This window comes from Nelusetta ayraudi, unplaced genomic scaffold, assembly GCF_046127955.1.
Source record: "Nelusetta ayraudi isolate G7.1 ecotype Tasmania unplaced genomic scaffold, CSIRO-AGI_Nayr_v1 ptg000011l, whole genome shotgun sequence".
NCBI lineage: Eukaryota > Metazoa > Chordata > Actinopteri > Tetraodontiformes > Monacanthidae > Nelusetta > Nelusetta ayraudi.
Window position 1 is genome coordinate 16959780 of NW_027466061.1, and position 13440 is coordinate 16973219.

At 42.4% G+C, this 13440-nt stretch overlaps 2 protein-coding genes across 7 annotated transcripts in view; one reads left to right on the forward strand and one right to left on the reverse strand.

Annotated features, from left to right (window-relative positions):
* The window catches only part of ripk1l (receptor (TNFRSF)-interacting serine-threonine kinase 1, like), a 45218-nt gene extending 32628 nt beyond the window's left edge, over positions 1-12590 (reverse strand). The window contains exons 1-12 of one of the 6 annotated variants that reach the window (XR_012926272.1): positions 6742-6921; positions 6565-6611; positions 6238-6400; positions 5465-5621; positions 5219-5356; positions 4905-5136; positions 4636-4785; positions 4383-4459; positions 4225-4300; positions 3006-3626; positions 2386-2544; positions 1634-2282 (exon numbers count right to left, since the gene is read on the reverse strand). Coding sequence is in view for 5 of the 6 variants with exons in the window: in XM_076021486.1 (XP_075877601.1) it covers positions 1993-2282; positions 2386-2544; positions 3006-3626; positions 4225-4300; positions 4383-4459; positions 4636-4785; positions 4905-5136; positions 5219-5356; positions 5465-5621; positions 6238-6398 (2061 nt within the window). In the remaining variant the exon portion in view is untranslated. The other 5 variants (XM_076021490.1, XM_076021486.1, XM_076021489.1 and 2 more) reach the window with 5 other exon arrangements.
* On the forward strand, positions 8664-13369 carry dusp22b (dual specificity phosphatase 22b). The gene is made up of 7 exons (XM_076021493.1): positions 8664-8899; positions 9163-9196; positions 9337-9419; positions 10479-10528; positions 11140-11214; positions 12477-12648; positions 12765-13369. Exons 1-7 carry the CDS (start codon positions 8879-8881, stop codon positions 12903-12905), a joined length of 576 nt encoding a protein of 191 aa, XP_075877608.1. The 5' UTR covers positions 8664-8878; the 3' UTR covers positions 12906-13369.
* The last annotated feature ends 71 nt before the right edge of the window (positions 13370-13440 follow it).

The window sequence follows — 13440 nt, forward strand, 5'->3', positions numbered from 1 at the left end:
AAATAACTAATTGTAAATCATTAATAATGAGGAAATGAACAGCTGTAGAAGCTGTTCAGTTGGGGTTTATTTTCTTTACAGTGAAGACGGTTTGTAGTTGTTCAATGCCTGTAGTCCTTCAAAGTGAAAAATGGGTATCACAAACTATTTTGCATCGTAACTCAGCTATGTTATCAGAACTGCATAGCTTAAACATCTGCTTAATTGTTTTGCTTTGATTTTGAATAACTCAATGTTGGTGTTCTCTTACATCAGAGCCTTTACTTTCAGATGAAGGAGGTGACTCTGGTAGGCTTCTTTCCCGTCAGGAGTATTTTCAAAGATTGAACTGATCCTGTCATTTAACAACGTTCTGATTTGTATTCAGGTTTCTGATAACATCTCGATTAGACTATTGTAATGTCACTCTAAGAGGTTTGCCAAAGTTTCCAAGGTCCATAGATGGTTCAGGCTTAGAGAGTTCATTAGCAACTGGACTTGCAAGTTGAGTCCTGATTTGGATGACGGAGAAACTTAGCAGTACATATACAGCAATAGGTTTCTAAATACTCTTCTTCTGCTTTCTATGGAGTCTGCTGCTGCAGGTGCAGGTGCTGCAGATGAGTAATCTAGTACCCGTCTACCTGCATAACCCTGATGTACCTTTGTATGCTGTGCAAGGAAACTCTTATTCCAAATTTATTATTATTTGATGTCCCGTCAGGAGTTTTTACGTGTTCTAGATTTACTTTAAAATACTTGAAAAACGTGATGTGATCCCCCCCCCCCCCCCATTTCAATCTACATGCTGTGCTTGAATAATAAATGTTTTAAGATATCAATTGGTGACACTACTGGTTAACTGTGTATTTAACAATACAATAATACTGTATGTGCAATGTGGATTTGAATAACCCAGAAGAAATTGAAATTCCTAACAGGGAAAGGGTAGATGGATGGATGAGTGCTGTTTGAACGAGTTAACTCAGGAAAAAAACGTTTTGTTATGTTAAGTTCTACTCCATGTATATTTATTATTACACATTATTTGGTAAAAAATAAATAAAAATAAAATAATAATAATACACCAAATCCTTTTCTTTTGCAGTAGTTTTAAGTTTCAAACACATTTTTACTGAGCTGTGATTAGTAGACTGGAATTGTTTTTGGCTCAACTGTGTAGCTGTGCATGACTTTGGATGGTGTGTTCTTTGAAAATAATAATTACAAAAAAAAACCCCTCACTATTCAAAAATGAAAACACAGTGCCAGTCAGTGATTTATGAGGGACACTAAAATACAACCAGATCAAGATGCAAAGACATACAGTATATGACAATCAAGACAAATCCACACAACAATTACCTTTTTTTGTGATGATGTACATCAAATGTTTTCATATTTAAAACAGTGATAATAACAACAGTAGTCCATGACCCTGTCATCTATGGATGGCCCCTCATCAGCAGAAAGAAAACACAGACTTATGCTCTGCCATTCATGTGCACATTGTGGAAAAAAGGAAATGACTTAACTGACATGACTGCAAAAATATCACAAATAAAAATATCTATGTACTTCATATTGCTTAGACCCACAATGCAAATTGCTTTTGTTAAGACTCATTACATTTTTTGGCCTTGAATAAAATCACAGCCCACTCGATTTTTCTGCCACTGTAACATTCCATAAAACCATATGTATATGTTTAAAATACACAACTTGTGATATTTGTGTTTCCATTACTGTCAAAAAATGTATTGCTCCTTTTTTCATTTTACTTAAATCATGAAAACAATATTTTTTTGACATTCCATTATCCATTAATATATATCTATATCCATATTTATATCTATACATCTATATATATCCATTATGACACCTGAAACTGTGCTCACATATAGCTCTCATAGACTTCCAAATGATTCAGTTCAACCGATGTAACAAACCAACCAACCATTTCTTGAAAAGGAAGTGTAGGCACCAAATCAGTATCGGCTAAGTTGATCCGAACTACTGGGAAGAACCGCAGGACTCCAATATTTTCTGGATGACATCAACCTTTATGTTGCCTTCCAGGGCTCGATACAGCTTCCCGACCGTGCAGCCAATACTTCCCTCCTTCATCTTCCACCGATCCAGCATCTGGTACACCATCTCAGGCAGGCCATCAAGGTAATAGTCATGGGCAATGGTTTCGATTTCAACACCAGTTAGGCCGAGGCGCCGCGCACAGTGCTTCCAGTTGGCCCCAATGTTTTTTCTCAGCAGATCCAGGTGCTCCTCAGTCACAGTGTGGCACTCTAAATTTTAACAAAGAAAAAAATGTTTGCATTTGAATTGAATCTTAACGATCAACACTAGATCATTGGAAAATCACAAGAATTCAATGTTACAATGGTTTACCATATCTAGAAATGCATTCTCGGATATGAGCGGGGATTGATCCGTTAGAGGACATCGACAAAAGACTGTGCTGCGAATCGTGTACTCCGACACTCATCGTGTTGTTGTTCCCAATCTGAATCCTGCTGGCGTTTTGAATGACAAAGGATCCTGCAGAACCTCAAGTCCCAAAAGCGAAGAACAGTCAGTTCAATACTGCGAGTCAAATAAAACAATATTATGACAAAATTAGAAAACAATTGTTTTCTAACAGTAATATGTGTAGCTAACATGTCAATTAACTCCACAGTTAAGAGACAAGATCAAGGAATTGGCCAATTGTGATGTCACAAGAGGAACAGTTACTTCAATAATACTTTGACCGGGTTAGTTGCATCACTCCTGGCCTGGTGATTGTTCTGCTGCCTGTGACCATCTTGTTTGGTCCTTTCCAATCACGTGGATGTGGCACAATGTAAAAGCTGTTGTTGTTTTTAGTTGTTGCCATAAACAGAGGGCTAAATCTGCTGTTTTAGGATAACGACTTAATTGTGCCATCCTGCTCTACTGAATGAAAAATGAAAATGGATAAAATGTGGGAAGTTTAATGTGAATAAGCCTGAATGAGTTGTAATGAGCACCTGAATCTTGAAGAATGCCGCTCTTGGAAGGAGTGAAGAAACGCCCGTGGCTGCTGTCAGGAGCAGATGTGTCAGACACAGGGAGAATTGGCAAGGATTTCTGGCGGTTGTAGTGGGAATGCGGGTGTTGCTGGTTTAACTGTGTTAGAGAAGGGGTGCTGGTCGACGTAGGCAGGAGGGATGAAGCAGTCGTGGAAGTGCACATGGATGGGTAGTGACCTGAAATCAGCTGGTGCGCAGCCTCTTCCTGGCTGCCAGGCTGCACTGTCCCAAATTTTGTCCAGGAGTACACCGATGACATATTGGGAAGTCCTTCTGATTGCGGTGGCATTACGGCTGCTTGATCTGCTGTGCTGACGCTCAGAGGGGCGGGGTTTGAGGCGGTGCGACAGAGGTGGTTGGCAGGGTCCGACTCGCTCCTGAAGTTGTAGCTACCATGTTTGTGGTACTTGAACTCCTGGTTCAGTTTCTCCTCCAGAGGTGGAGTGATACTATGTGCAGTGGCATCTGTCTCAATGTTATCGCTTGACACGTTGTACTGGAGGTCATGTAGATCCTCAACACTGGCCTCCACTGGCACCAACACATTGCTGTCTGAACTCACTAGAGAAGCAGGAGAATCTGCAAAGACAAAAGTCGAATCACCTTCATTTTAAGTTTGCCACTTTTTTTTTAAAACACGGGTTCACAGGACAGGTTTGGATACTTAAGACCCCATTTCATTTAAAGTTGCATTTTCCAACAGTTGAAGTTAAGTTAAATGTGTCTGTATCCTGTTAATAAACTTCCCAGACATGGGAAAGGGCCACCATTTACTTTTCTGGTTGGTCTCAACTCTTGTGTGTGTTATTGTGGAAGGTCTGACCCCAGTTCCACTGAGGTTCAAAATTAAAATGAATGAATGAATGAATGAATGAATAAAAACAGTATGAGACCTGCAAGGACACCACTTAAAAGTAAAGGATGCAAACTGTAAAGAATTAGAGATAAATGAAAAAGCACATTCACTGAAAACTTTAACAAATTTCAGAATGTCAATGACTTGAAATATTCCTATACATTCTGCTTTAGCATTAAGGCCATGCAACAAGCTACATACGTTTTAAAACACACACTGGTTTGTTGTGTGTACTTTCATTCAACGCACATCACATTACGAAACGTACTGGCACAAACATGTTTTCTAATTTGTTCACATTGAGCATTAATGTGTGCTCACCTGCGAGGAAACATTCTGAACGTGTTGACAAAGACTTCATCTTCTCAACAAGGTCCTCTGGGCCTTCATATACTTCCTGAAGAAAACCATGAAAAATATTTTAACTTGAACATATTTGTTGTGATGTTACTGTATCCATTTCACGGAAATGTATTTACCAATAGATCACACACATCCTTCTCTACATGTGGTTCCAGCATTTTTGTGTAAAAAGGAAAAAAGAAGTCATAACCCTCTGTAAGAAAAGGAAACAAAGGGAAAATGAAAATCAAAAATCACTGGGTGATATCACAGCGATCAGTGATACTTCACTGACTTCTCTCCCACCTCGTGCCTCAGAGCTGACTTGGTGCAGCTGTGTGAGATTCGAGTCTGGGAAAAAAACATCTGGAAACAGTTATAATATGGGACCTTTGAACGTTGGCCGCAGCAGTGGATCGGAGTTCCAGCACCACGTCATCAACCGCTTTATCTCTGGGGGCGTGTCCTCTGGAAGACTGTCCTCAGATGGTCGATCCCCATTTCTGACACACTGGCAAATTTGATCTTCACTCCTGGCGTCTAAACAGAGAAACGATAAGTACTTTGGTTTACCAGGGGCCTCTTGTAACTTAAAAACAATATTGTTTAGGTCTGCGTAGGTGTCTTGTTCATAATACGTTACTTAACTTCAAACTTACTTGCATATGGCTCCTCCGCGGTGAGAATGACCCAAACCACAATCGCAAAGCTGTAAACATCAGATTTCTCTGTAGAGATGGTATGTATGCTGTCCAGGTGCTCGGGAGCCATGTAGCTCAGTGTGCCGGCTCCTCTGGCGCCCGTCAATCTTCCCTTCTGGCTCTTCTTGCGGGACTCCTCCTTTGTGAGCTTGCTCCACGTTTGGCAGGTGGCCAGGCCAAGGTCTGCAATCTGACAGAGATGGAAAGACTTCAGCTGCCCTCACTGTGCTGGCACAATGATACATGGCTGACATGCCTAAATGACTCTGTACCTTGATGTGAAAATCCTTGTCCACCAAAATGTTTTCTGGCTTAAGGTCTTTGTGTATGATGCGTCGCTCTGAGAGGTACACCATTGCTTCCAGGATCTCTAAAATGATCCTGCCCTTGATTGAAAGCGGCACAGGGATCTAAAATAAAAATAAAAATGAATTGGCGTGCTTGACTTTAATTAAAAGCATAAAATGACAGACCGGCGGATGTAGACTACAGCTACAAACTGTTGGAACTCTACTGACCGTCTGTAGCATGATCAGAAGGTTGCCTCTGGGGATGAGCTCCATGACCAGGGAGCAATCTTTATCCTCCATGATGACACCCAGCAACTTGACCACCCGTTCATGGTTAAGGCTTGCCATGATGTTCCCCTCTTCAAGCAGAGACTTCTTGCTGTCCCTGGGGGTGGGGAGAGACAGAAAATGACTGCCATCAGTATACTGCTGTTTGAAAAAGTCACAAAACTAAACATATCCAATTAATGAGTTAATTTCATTTTTAGTTAATACTATCTCACACGGATTATTTTCATCACTTTCAAATATTTCTGCAAAGATGGTCAAAACATTCTGACCCCTGTACAGATTTTGCGTCACAATATCGAGCTGCAATTCTAATACTGAGAGACTTTACCACTCTAAAAATCAAACATTTGTACAGTATTTCAGTTGGTTCAGTGATTGACAGACTTCCGCGTTTTTGAAGTTCCCGTTTCACTTCGTTTAAACGGAAGTACTTAGAACGTCAGCGCATTGTTTTTCAGGACCAATCCTTTGGAAATGACAAACAAAACAACTGTATAATTCATTACTAGCGATGGACTATTAGTTGTCATAAGTCGGGTGTTGCAAAATATTTGAGGCGAACTGAGATGACTGTTTACTGAACGCTAAAATGTTCGAAACAAGACAGTCAACAGCGGTCTGCTGAAGTCGAGGAACACATGACTCGGAGAAGCGCGTTTCGGGGAATACCCTGGCAGACGACACACAAAACAGTAACACATTTGACTTACTCGTTCCGCAGGGTGCCCGTGTAAATGGTTTTCAACACCACCTGTCCGAGTGTAACATGGTAACACAAGTAAACGTCTCCAAATCCGCCGTAATCCAGTGGCTCTTTCTTGATGAGATCCTTCGATCTCATGTGAAGCGATGACTGGGGCGCAGTGGCCATCCCTGATAAATACGTCGCAAATAAACAGCAGTGTTAGCAAGACATGAACCACGCTAGTGGCCGAAATGAAGCTGCCGTGCGTCCACTTTTTGTTTTACAATAACGTGAAATAGAACGAAGTCTAATGACAGCAATGATGCCGGACGAGCCCTAAAGCTTCGTATACCTCGGCAGACGAGAGGATGCTGCTAGCTAGGTCAGGTTGGGACGTTTCTGAAAGTTTGGGCGAATAGACCAAGTTAGACAAGACAGACTAAGTTAAAAAGCTGACAACTCTGTACCCCGAGCTTTCTATCAATCTCTCTTTTTTTTAAAAAAAAAAAAAAAAAAGGGAAATGGTTACCAAACTGTTGAGCAAGTAGGGCAAAGTGGTCGCGTTTCCGGGTATTTGGAAATCCTTGATGCGTTCGGTGAAAAAGCAAAACCAAACAAGCAGTGTAAAAGAGAAAAACTACAACCAGGATAACAAATCGATAACAGAGCTGGATATAGGTACGATTTAAACCTAGTGGCACAATTGCCTATTTTGTGATGAGCCGTTTTCGCCACCCACTGGCTTATTTAGTTATTGCAGGCATAATGAACAGTTAGTGACGTAACTGACCTTCCCAACATTTATTTTTTGCTAGTGACATTGATTAAGACAGCTGATAGATGTCTTAACTGCGGATATTTTGTCCCAATGAGATCATTTCTTTACAAATCAAATACATATGCACCAAAATGTTATGGTGTCCTATGCAATAAATTACGTACTTTACAAAACCTTATGCAGCAATTACTTGTACTTTGAAAGTGGAACCTGAACCAGATTTAATAATGAGAGTTACCCTTTGACAGGAAACTAGTTCATTGATAAAAAAAACAAAACAACAAAAACAAAAAAACAAAACAAGGGTAAGTACGAAACTAGAGTGGGAAATCACCTGATTTGTAGCCACTGTGTGGTTGATGACTGACACTGAGGCCTACGTATTCACGAGTAACCTACTTGTGAATTCTCAGTGCGTGAATTCCTTCCTTTACAGCCTGAAGCCACAACAAAGCTGTATCAGGTTTACCTGCCTGTCTGTTAAGCAGGCCTCAGCCTCATAATTCACACTAGGGTTTAAAGAAACTTTCCAACTGTTTCTGTTTATTCGTGAAGTGCTGTGATCATCACCCCCCCCCCATCTCAAGCATTTGAGGAGAGATAGATGACCTCTATAAAAACAAAACTAATTAAAGAGACAATTAATTATCCAACTATTTATTAATCTCATGTATTTTCTTCCACTTTTCATAAATGACTATTGATGATTATTTGATAAATTATGGTAAATGGACTGGACTTGTATAGCGCTTTCCAGCACCCTCACGGTACCCCAGAGCGCTTTATAATGGCCTCTAATTCACCCATTCACTCACACACCAATGGGTCGCTGCTGCCATGCAAGGTGCTGCCAGCCCCATTGGGAGCAATTTTGGGTTAATTGTCTTGCCCAAGGACACAACAACAGACTGGGACGGAGTGGGATTTGAACCGCCAACCTTCCGTTATTGGACAACCTACCTACCTGTGTATATTATAACACAATCTCAATTTTTGGACAAAATTGATTTTGAAGCGATAATTTTCTAAAATGTAGTGAGTGGTTTCCTGGGGTGCCGTGCCACCATGAAGTGGAATCATGTGGTGACAATTAGGATATCCACCAAAATATGAATCTGAAACAAAGCACAGTATAACCACCAAGTGGCACTTCTTTGGAGGAGCCTTATTATGAAATGGAGATTTTTTTTTAATTGAGTGGGTGGTCTCCTGGGGTGGTGTACAACTAGCCTGGCGTAGAACCATCGAGCGATAACAAGGGCTTTCGCAAAAACAAAAAAAATAAATAAATCGGAATTCAAGTGAAGAGAAAAGTGATTCTATTTCTTGCAATTGTGCTGTGCAATTACCGTAATGCCGTATGTACACAGAGATAGCAGAAAGCGAGTGTCTGCTGGCTTTGACCGCTTTTGTCGAACTGTTGGTTGACTTGACCGCAGTTCATATGGCCACTTGTCGACGCGTTTTCGGCAGGGTTATTAAAAAACAACAACACAAACATTCCACCTGGTGTGAAGCACGCATCGGTTCGACACACATTTGTAAATATGATTCGTCACTGATGAAAGTGCGCTGGCGAGGAGAAAGCTTACAACATAAATCAGAGAGGCCGGCCGCCGCACAGTTTCTGCAACGCCTAGAAGATCCGTGCAACACATGAACGTTTCTTGTCGTGCCGCTCGGATCAGGAGACTACGACTCCCACAGTTCCACACGGTGAACTCGGGCAGTGCTCTGCTCGCTTGAACACAGAGCTTCCGCAGCGTTCGCTCGTCTCTCGGCGAGTCTGCGAAGTCGCCAAGCCGCTGTGAGGGCGACGCTGACCCTTCCCCCCGAAAACAGCGAGGGAGCAAAGCGGCGAGCCAGACCTCCGACCGGCTCAGCCAGGATGGGTAATGGCATCAATAAGGTACGAGTAGACATTGACACATAACCACACAGAGACACGGCCGACTGATCCTCCTTTCAATGTGTGGTTTTGAGTGATGTTGTCTTCTTCAGGATTCGTGAAGATGGTGGATAAAAGTTGTATGGGATCACACTAGTTTTAACCCGATCAACAGTTTATTTATTTATTTTATATATTTATTGTCAAATGTAAATATCAAGGCAACAATGAAGTGATGCTTGTTTGTCTCTAACTTTGTTTGACATTGACATTTGTCTCTCTAGATCCTCCCAAACTTATACTTGGGGAATTTCAAAGGTGTGTCCAACAACAAGTGCACTCTTGATCCATTTTCACAACATTCTGATACATGACTGTCAATACAGCGCTTGTGCTTTGCATTGTGTGTGTGTGTGTGTGTGTGTGTGTGTGTGTGTGTGTGTGTGTGTGTGTGTCAGACGCAAGGGACAGAGAGCAGCTAGCCAGAAACAACATCACGCACATCCTGTCCATCCATGACAGCGCAGCGCCCATCCTCAAGGTGAGAAACTCCACCTGCTGTTTAAAAAACCCCCACAGCACCTTTACCTTCTTCCTAGAAGGAAGAATAAGTATTCACATATGTCCACGTGACACACACACACACACACACACACACACACACACACACACACACACACACACACACACACACACACACACACACCAGTCTGTCCGGTTATTCAGTAGGCAGAGAATGTCGACCCTGAGAAGTTTATTTACAATGCACAAGGGACGTCTTCTACTCGTGCTTATTGCGAGAATGGGAAACAAAAGAAGGAGGAAGAAGAAGGCAGTCAGCATTGGTTGGTAGGTCAGTGTGCTGAGCTATGTGCCTATGTGTGGGTTGGAGAGTAGGTGGTGATTCTTGCCTTCAACAGCGTGGAGCCTCACTTCTTTCATATTTGTTTATGTATTTTTTAATTGGGTTCGTATTTTCACATTACCTGCATTACGCACAGCTGTCACCAAACACCACAGTTTTTCCAAAACATCCTGTCACAGAAGTCAGCGCCCTGTGATGTCACAGGGGGCACTTATACGTCCTCTTGCTCTTCTTGCAAGCCCAGCTGGTACTCTTGCAGCTGTACCATTTTCCAAACAAGGACCAACAAGGCATCAGTTTTAGCCGGAAACTAAAACTGAGGGTTTTGAACAGCAGGTTAATTTTGCTATCTTTAAAGCTTTTATCATACATATATATATATATATATATATATATATATATATATATATATATTTCCTACACATATATATATACATTACTGCAGTCATGTTGCAGTCTGAGGTGAAAAATGAAGACATTAAAATGGGTATGTAATGGGGCCTTAGAGTGCACCAAATTCTGTTCCCTTCTAAACTACTCTTTAATTCTCATGCACCACTCAAAATAGCTGCACACTCTCACGGTCCTTCCTCACACGGCAGCACAGCCGGCGTCGGCTGCCGGCTTCGTCGGCACGTGGCAATCTGTCACCTGCCGCTTATCGAACCGCGTCTGTCCGCATGCGCTGGAGCGAGAGGCTGCTGCCCGGTAACCAGTCTGCTCTCCGTCCCTCAGGAGATGACCTATCTTTGCATCTTGGCAGCTGACCTGCCAACACAGAACCTGTAAGTACCCGACACGTGCAGGGTGGCGGCGCCAAAGCTCAGAGTGAAGGCAAGACGAGGTTCACAGAGAGAGAGGGAGTGAGAGCGAGCGAGAGAGCGAGCCATTTTGAGGCAGTGCAGCGTGGGCGTCTCAGGCTCGGCTTCTTCTCACTAAGTGTAAATGATATGCTTCTGCCAGCTGCACATCTTGCTCTCAACCTGTGTCTGAAGGCAGCCACAGTGATGTGTCACATTATTGCAGGCTCGCATGCCTCCAACCACATATTGCATTTAAACATACACATATCTTCCGATCCGCACTCATGGTGGTCACTTCCCTAGCCCACATGGTGTCTCACTTAGTGCCGAATGGCTTTGTGAAATAGGACGGCGCCTCTCTCCCTCTTCAACCTAAGTCACACACACTCACGTCCAGATCTGATCAGGTGCAAGACGAAGTCAAATCCAACGTTCACGTGCCATGTGCAAAATAGAAACAAACTTACAGCTTTGCTGTGTGTTAGCCAAGTTTAAAACGACTCCTCCCTCACTGGAGGCTGTGCCTTTTTTCTTTTTCATTTTCTTTTTCTTTTGCAATTTAAAATGACAATTTTTTTTTGTGTGCTCCACAGGACTCAACACTTTAAACAGAGCATACGGTTCATGCATGAGTCCCGGCTGAAAGAAGAAGGCTGCCTCGTCCACTGGTGAGAATAGGATCGCTTTCTTGTGTCCTCCACTCAAGAATCGAAGCAGCTCATGTAACTGAGCTGGACACTTCTTCGCTGCTGTGCGATTGTGGACACACAGTGTTGAAGTCATTCTCAGGGGCCAGTTATTTTTGGTGGACAGAAGGTCCTCTCACAAAAAATAAAAACAGGGGAACAAGAAGCTATTTATAAGATTGGTGGTGAAGCTGCGTTCGCTGCTGTAGTTGTCGAGTAGAAGAGGATTGTAATGTAGAGTCTTTTGTTATGTTGCTGCCACTCTAGTGTGGGTTACATTGTCTATTTACCAGATTTATTCAGTTTGGTTATAACATTTCTGACGCTTTGTAATAAACAAAAGTCTTGAGTTGATTCAGATGGGAATCAACAGATATAAGTCTCAGCATCTCACAGTACAATGAGACTTCATTAACGAGACTGTGGCACCACACTTATTGTGGTATTTTGAGTTAAAAATCCCAGACACATAGACTTTGACAAAAGTGGAGTTTGTGCATTGATAAAACAAAAGTGCATTAAACAGCAACTGAACTCTGAACACTAGAGCATGTGCAACAAAGTGTCCAACAGTGCAAAAGTGTTTTTTGTTTTTTTTGCCTGACCATCACCTGCATGAGAACACTAAAGTTTTTCCGTTTTGTCAGATTTAAAACTCACTGGAGAATCCACAGTTTCACAAAGTCATTATTTCCTAGGAAAGCCTGCTCTTATGAGTATGACTGCTTGCTGTCCCGCTTGTCTTGCTGTAGAAGAGTCTTGAAACATACTGCCCATAAATACATAAATAAAGTGTGTACTCACAGTCCAATAAAATGAATTTGGTTTTCTTACCCTCAAAACGGTTCTCATATGTATATAAGAATATACAAAGAGCAAGAAGGGTTTGCTCCAAGTCAGCTGTCATTTTGCGCACCAGAAGTGAGGCTCCACGCTGTTTCTTAAGGAAGCCAGCCTGCCTGACAGCACGTTTCGTATTAAGGGCAAACGCTCGCGTCCTCAAATAAACCAACAAAGAAGATGATGTACGAGGCATCTAAGTTTTTGCTCGCAGGCCACCATAGTTCACTGGCAACCTTGGGAGAGGGAAGGCACAGTCCCTAAGTGAAAGAGCGCTGCAATCTAAAATGTAACCACTTGATGTCGCTGTCTCCTCCTAAAAATAAATAGATAATAAAAAACTATTACACAGTCAACCTGTAATTGAAATGCACTAACCTCTGCCTATCCATTTTATTTCACAGTCTGGCAGGCATTTCTCGCAGTGTCACTCTGGTGGTAGCTTACATCATGACGGTGACGGGGATGGGCTGGCAGGAAGTACTGGCTGCTGTGAAGGTGGTGCGACCATGCGCAGGCCCCAACCTTGGTTTCCAACAGCAGCTCCAGGAGTTTGAGGCCACACAGGCTTATCAGGTGAACTTCCTGGTTCCTGGCACTGAGTGTTAAATAGGGAAACATAGAAAGAAGAAAGGGAAAGCATACACCATGAGAATGTTGCATTGTTGTGAGATTCTACCGTCTCCTCACAGCTTAGGGAATGGCTACGGCTGGAATACAAGGACAATCCCTTCAACGACGAGGCTCACATACGATGCTTGCTTGCCAGTGTGTCCAAAGAAAATGCAGAAGAGGAGAAGACGCGGGCGTCTCCACCACCAGGAGGCATCTGATCGTTTCTCAAGGAGGACATTGCGAGCTCTCTGTCCTTCAGTATGGACTGTGACGTCGCTGCTCAGTGCTGCACTACTGTGGACCTCTCTGGAAGTCCGGATATTGATCTCCATTGGAGCAAACAAATACTACTGACATTTTCATCCACCGGCACCACCAGCACATGCAGCAGAAAAAGGTTTATGCAGCAATGGTCGCTTATCATCTCTGTTGCTTCTGTTTTTGTATCTTTTTTTTATTTTGTATTGGGACACATTCATTTTAAATGTTGCAGTCAGAGAGACTGGCATAATGGAGGTGAAAGAAAACACAAGTTTCTTATTTCCTGGTTGTCTTCCTGTTTATCTGATGTGCTTGAGAGTTCATGCATGGCAACACCCAAAGCAGTATGCTCAATCTGCATAATCTGTTTTCTTTGTCTTTGACATGAAAGCATTAAAAAAAACAGTTATGAGAAAAAAAAATAGAGGTCTGTGAAAAAAATGTAAAATGTGCATGCACAACCACCGGAGGGCAGCAGTGCAAAAAGTCTCT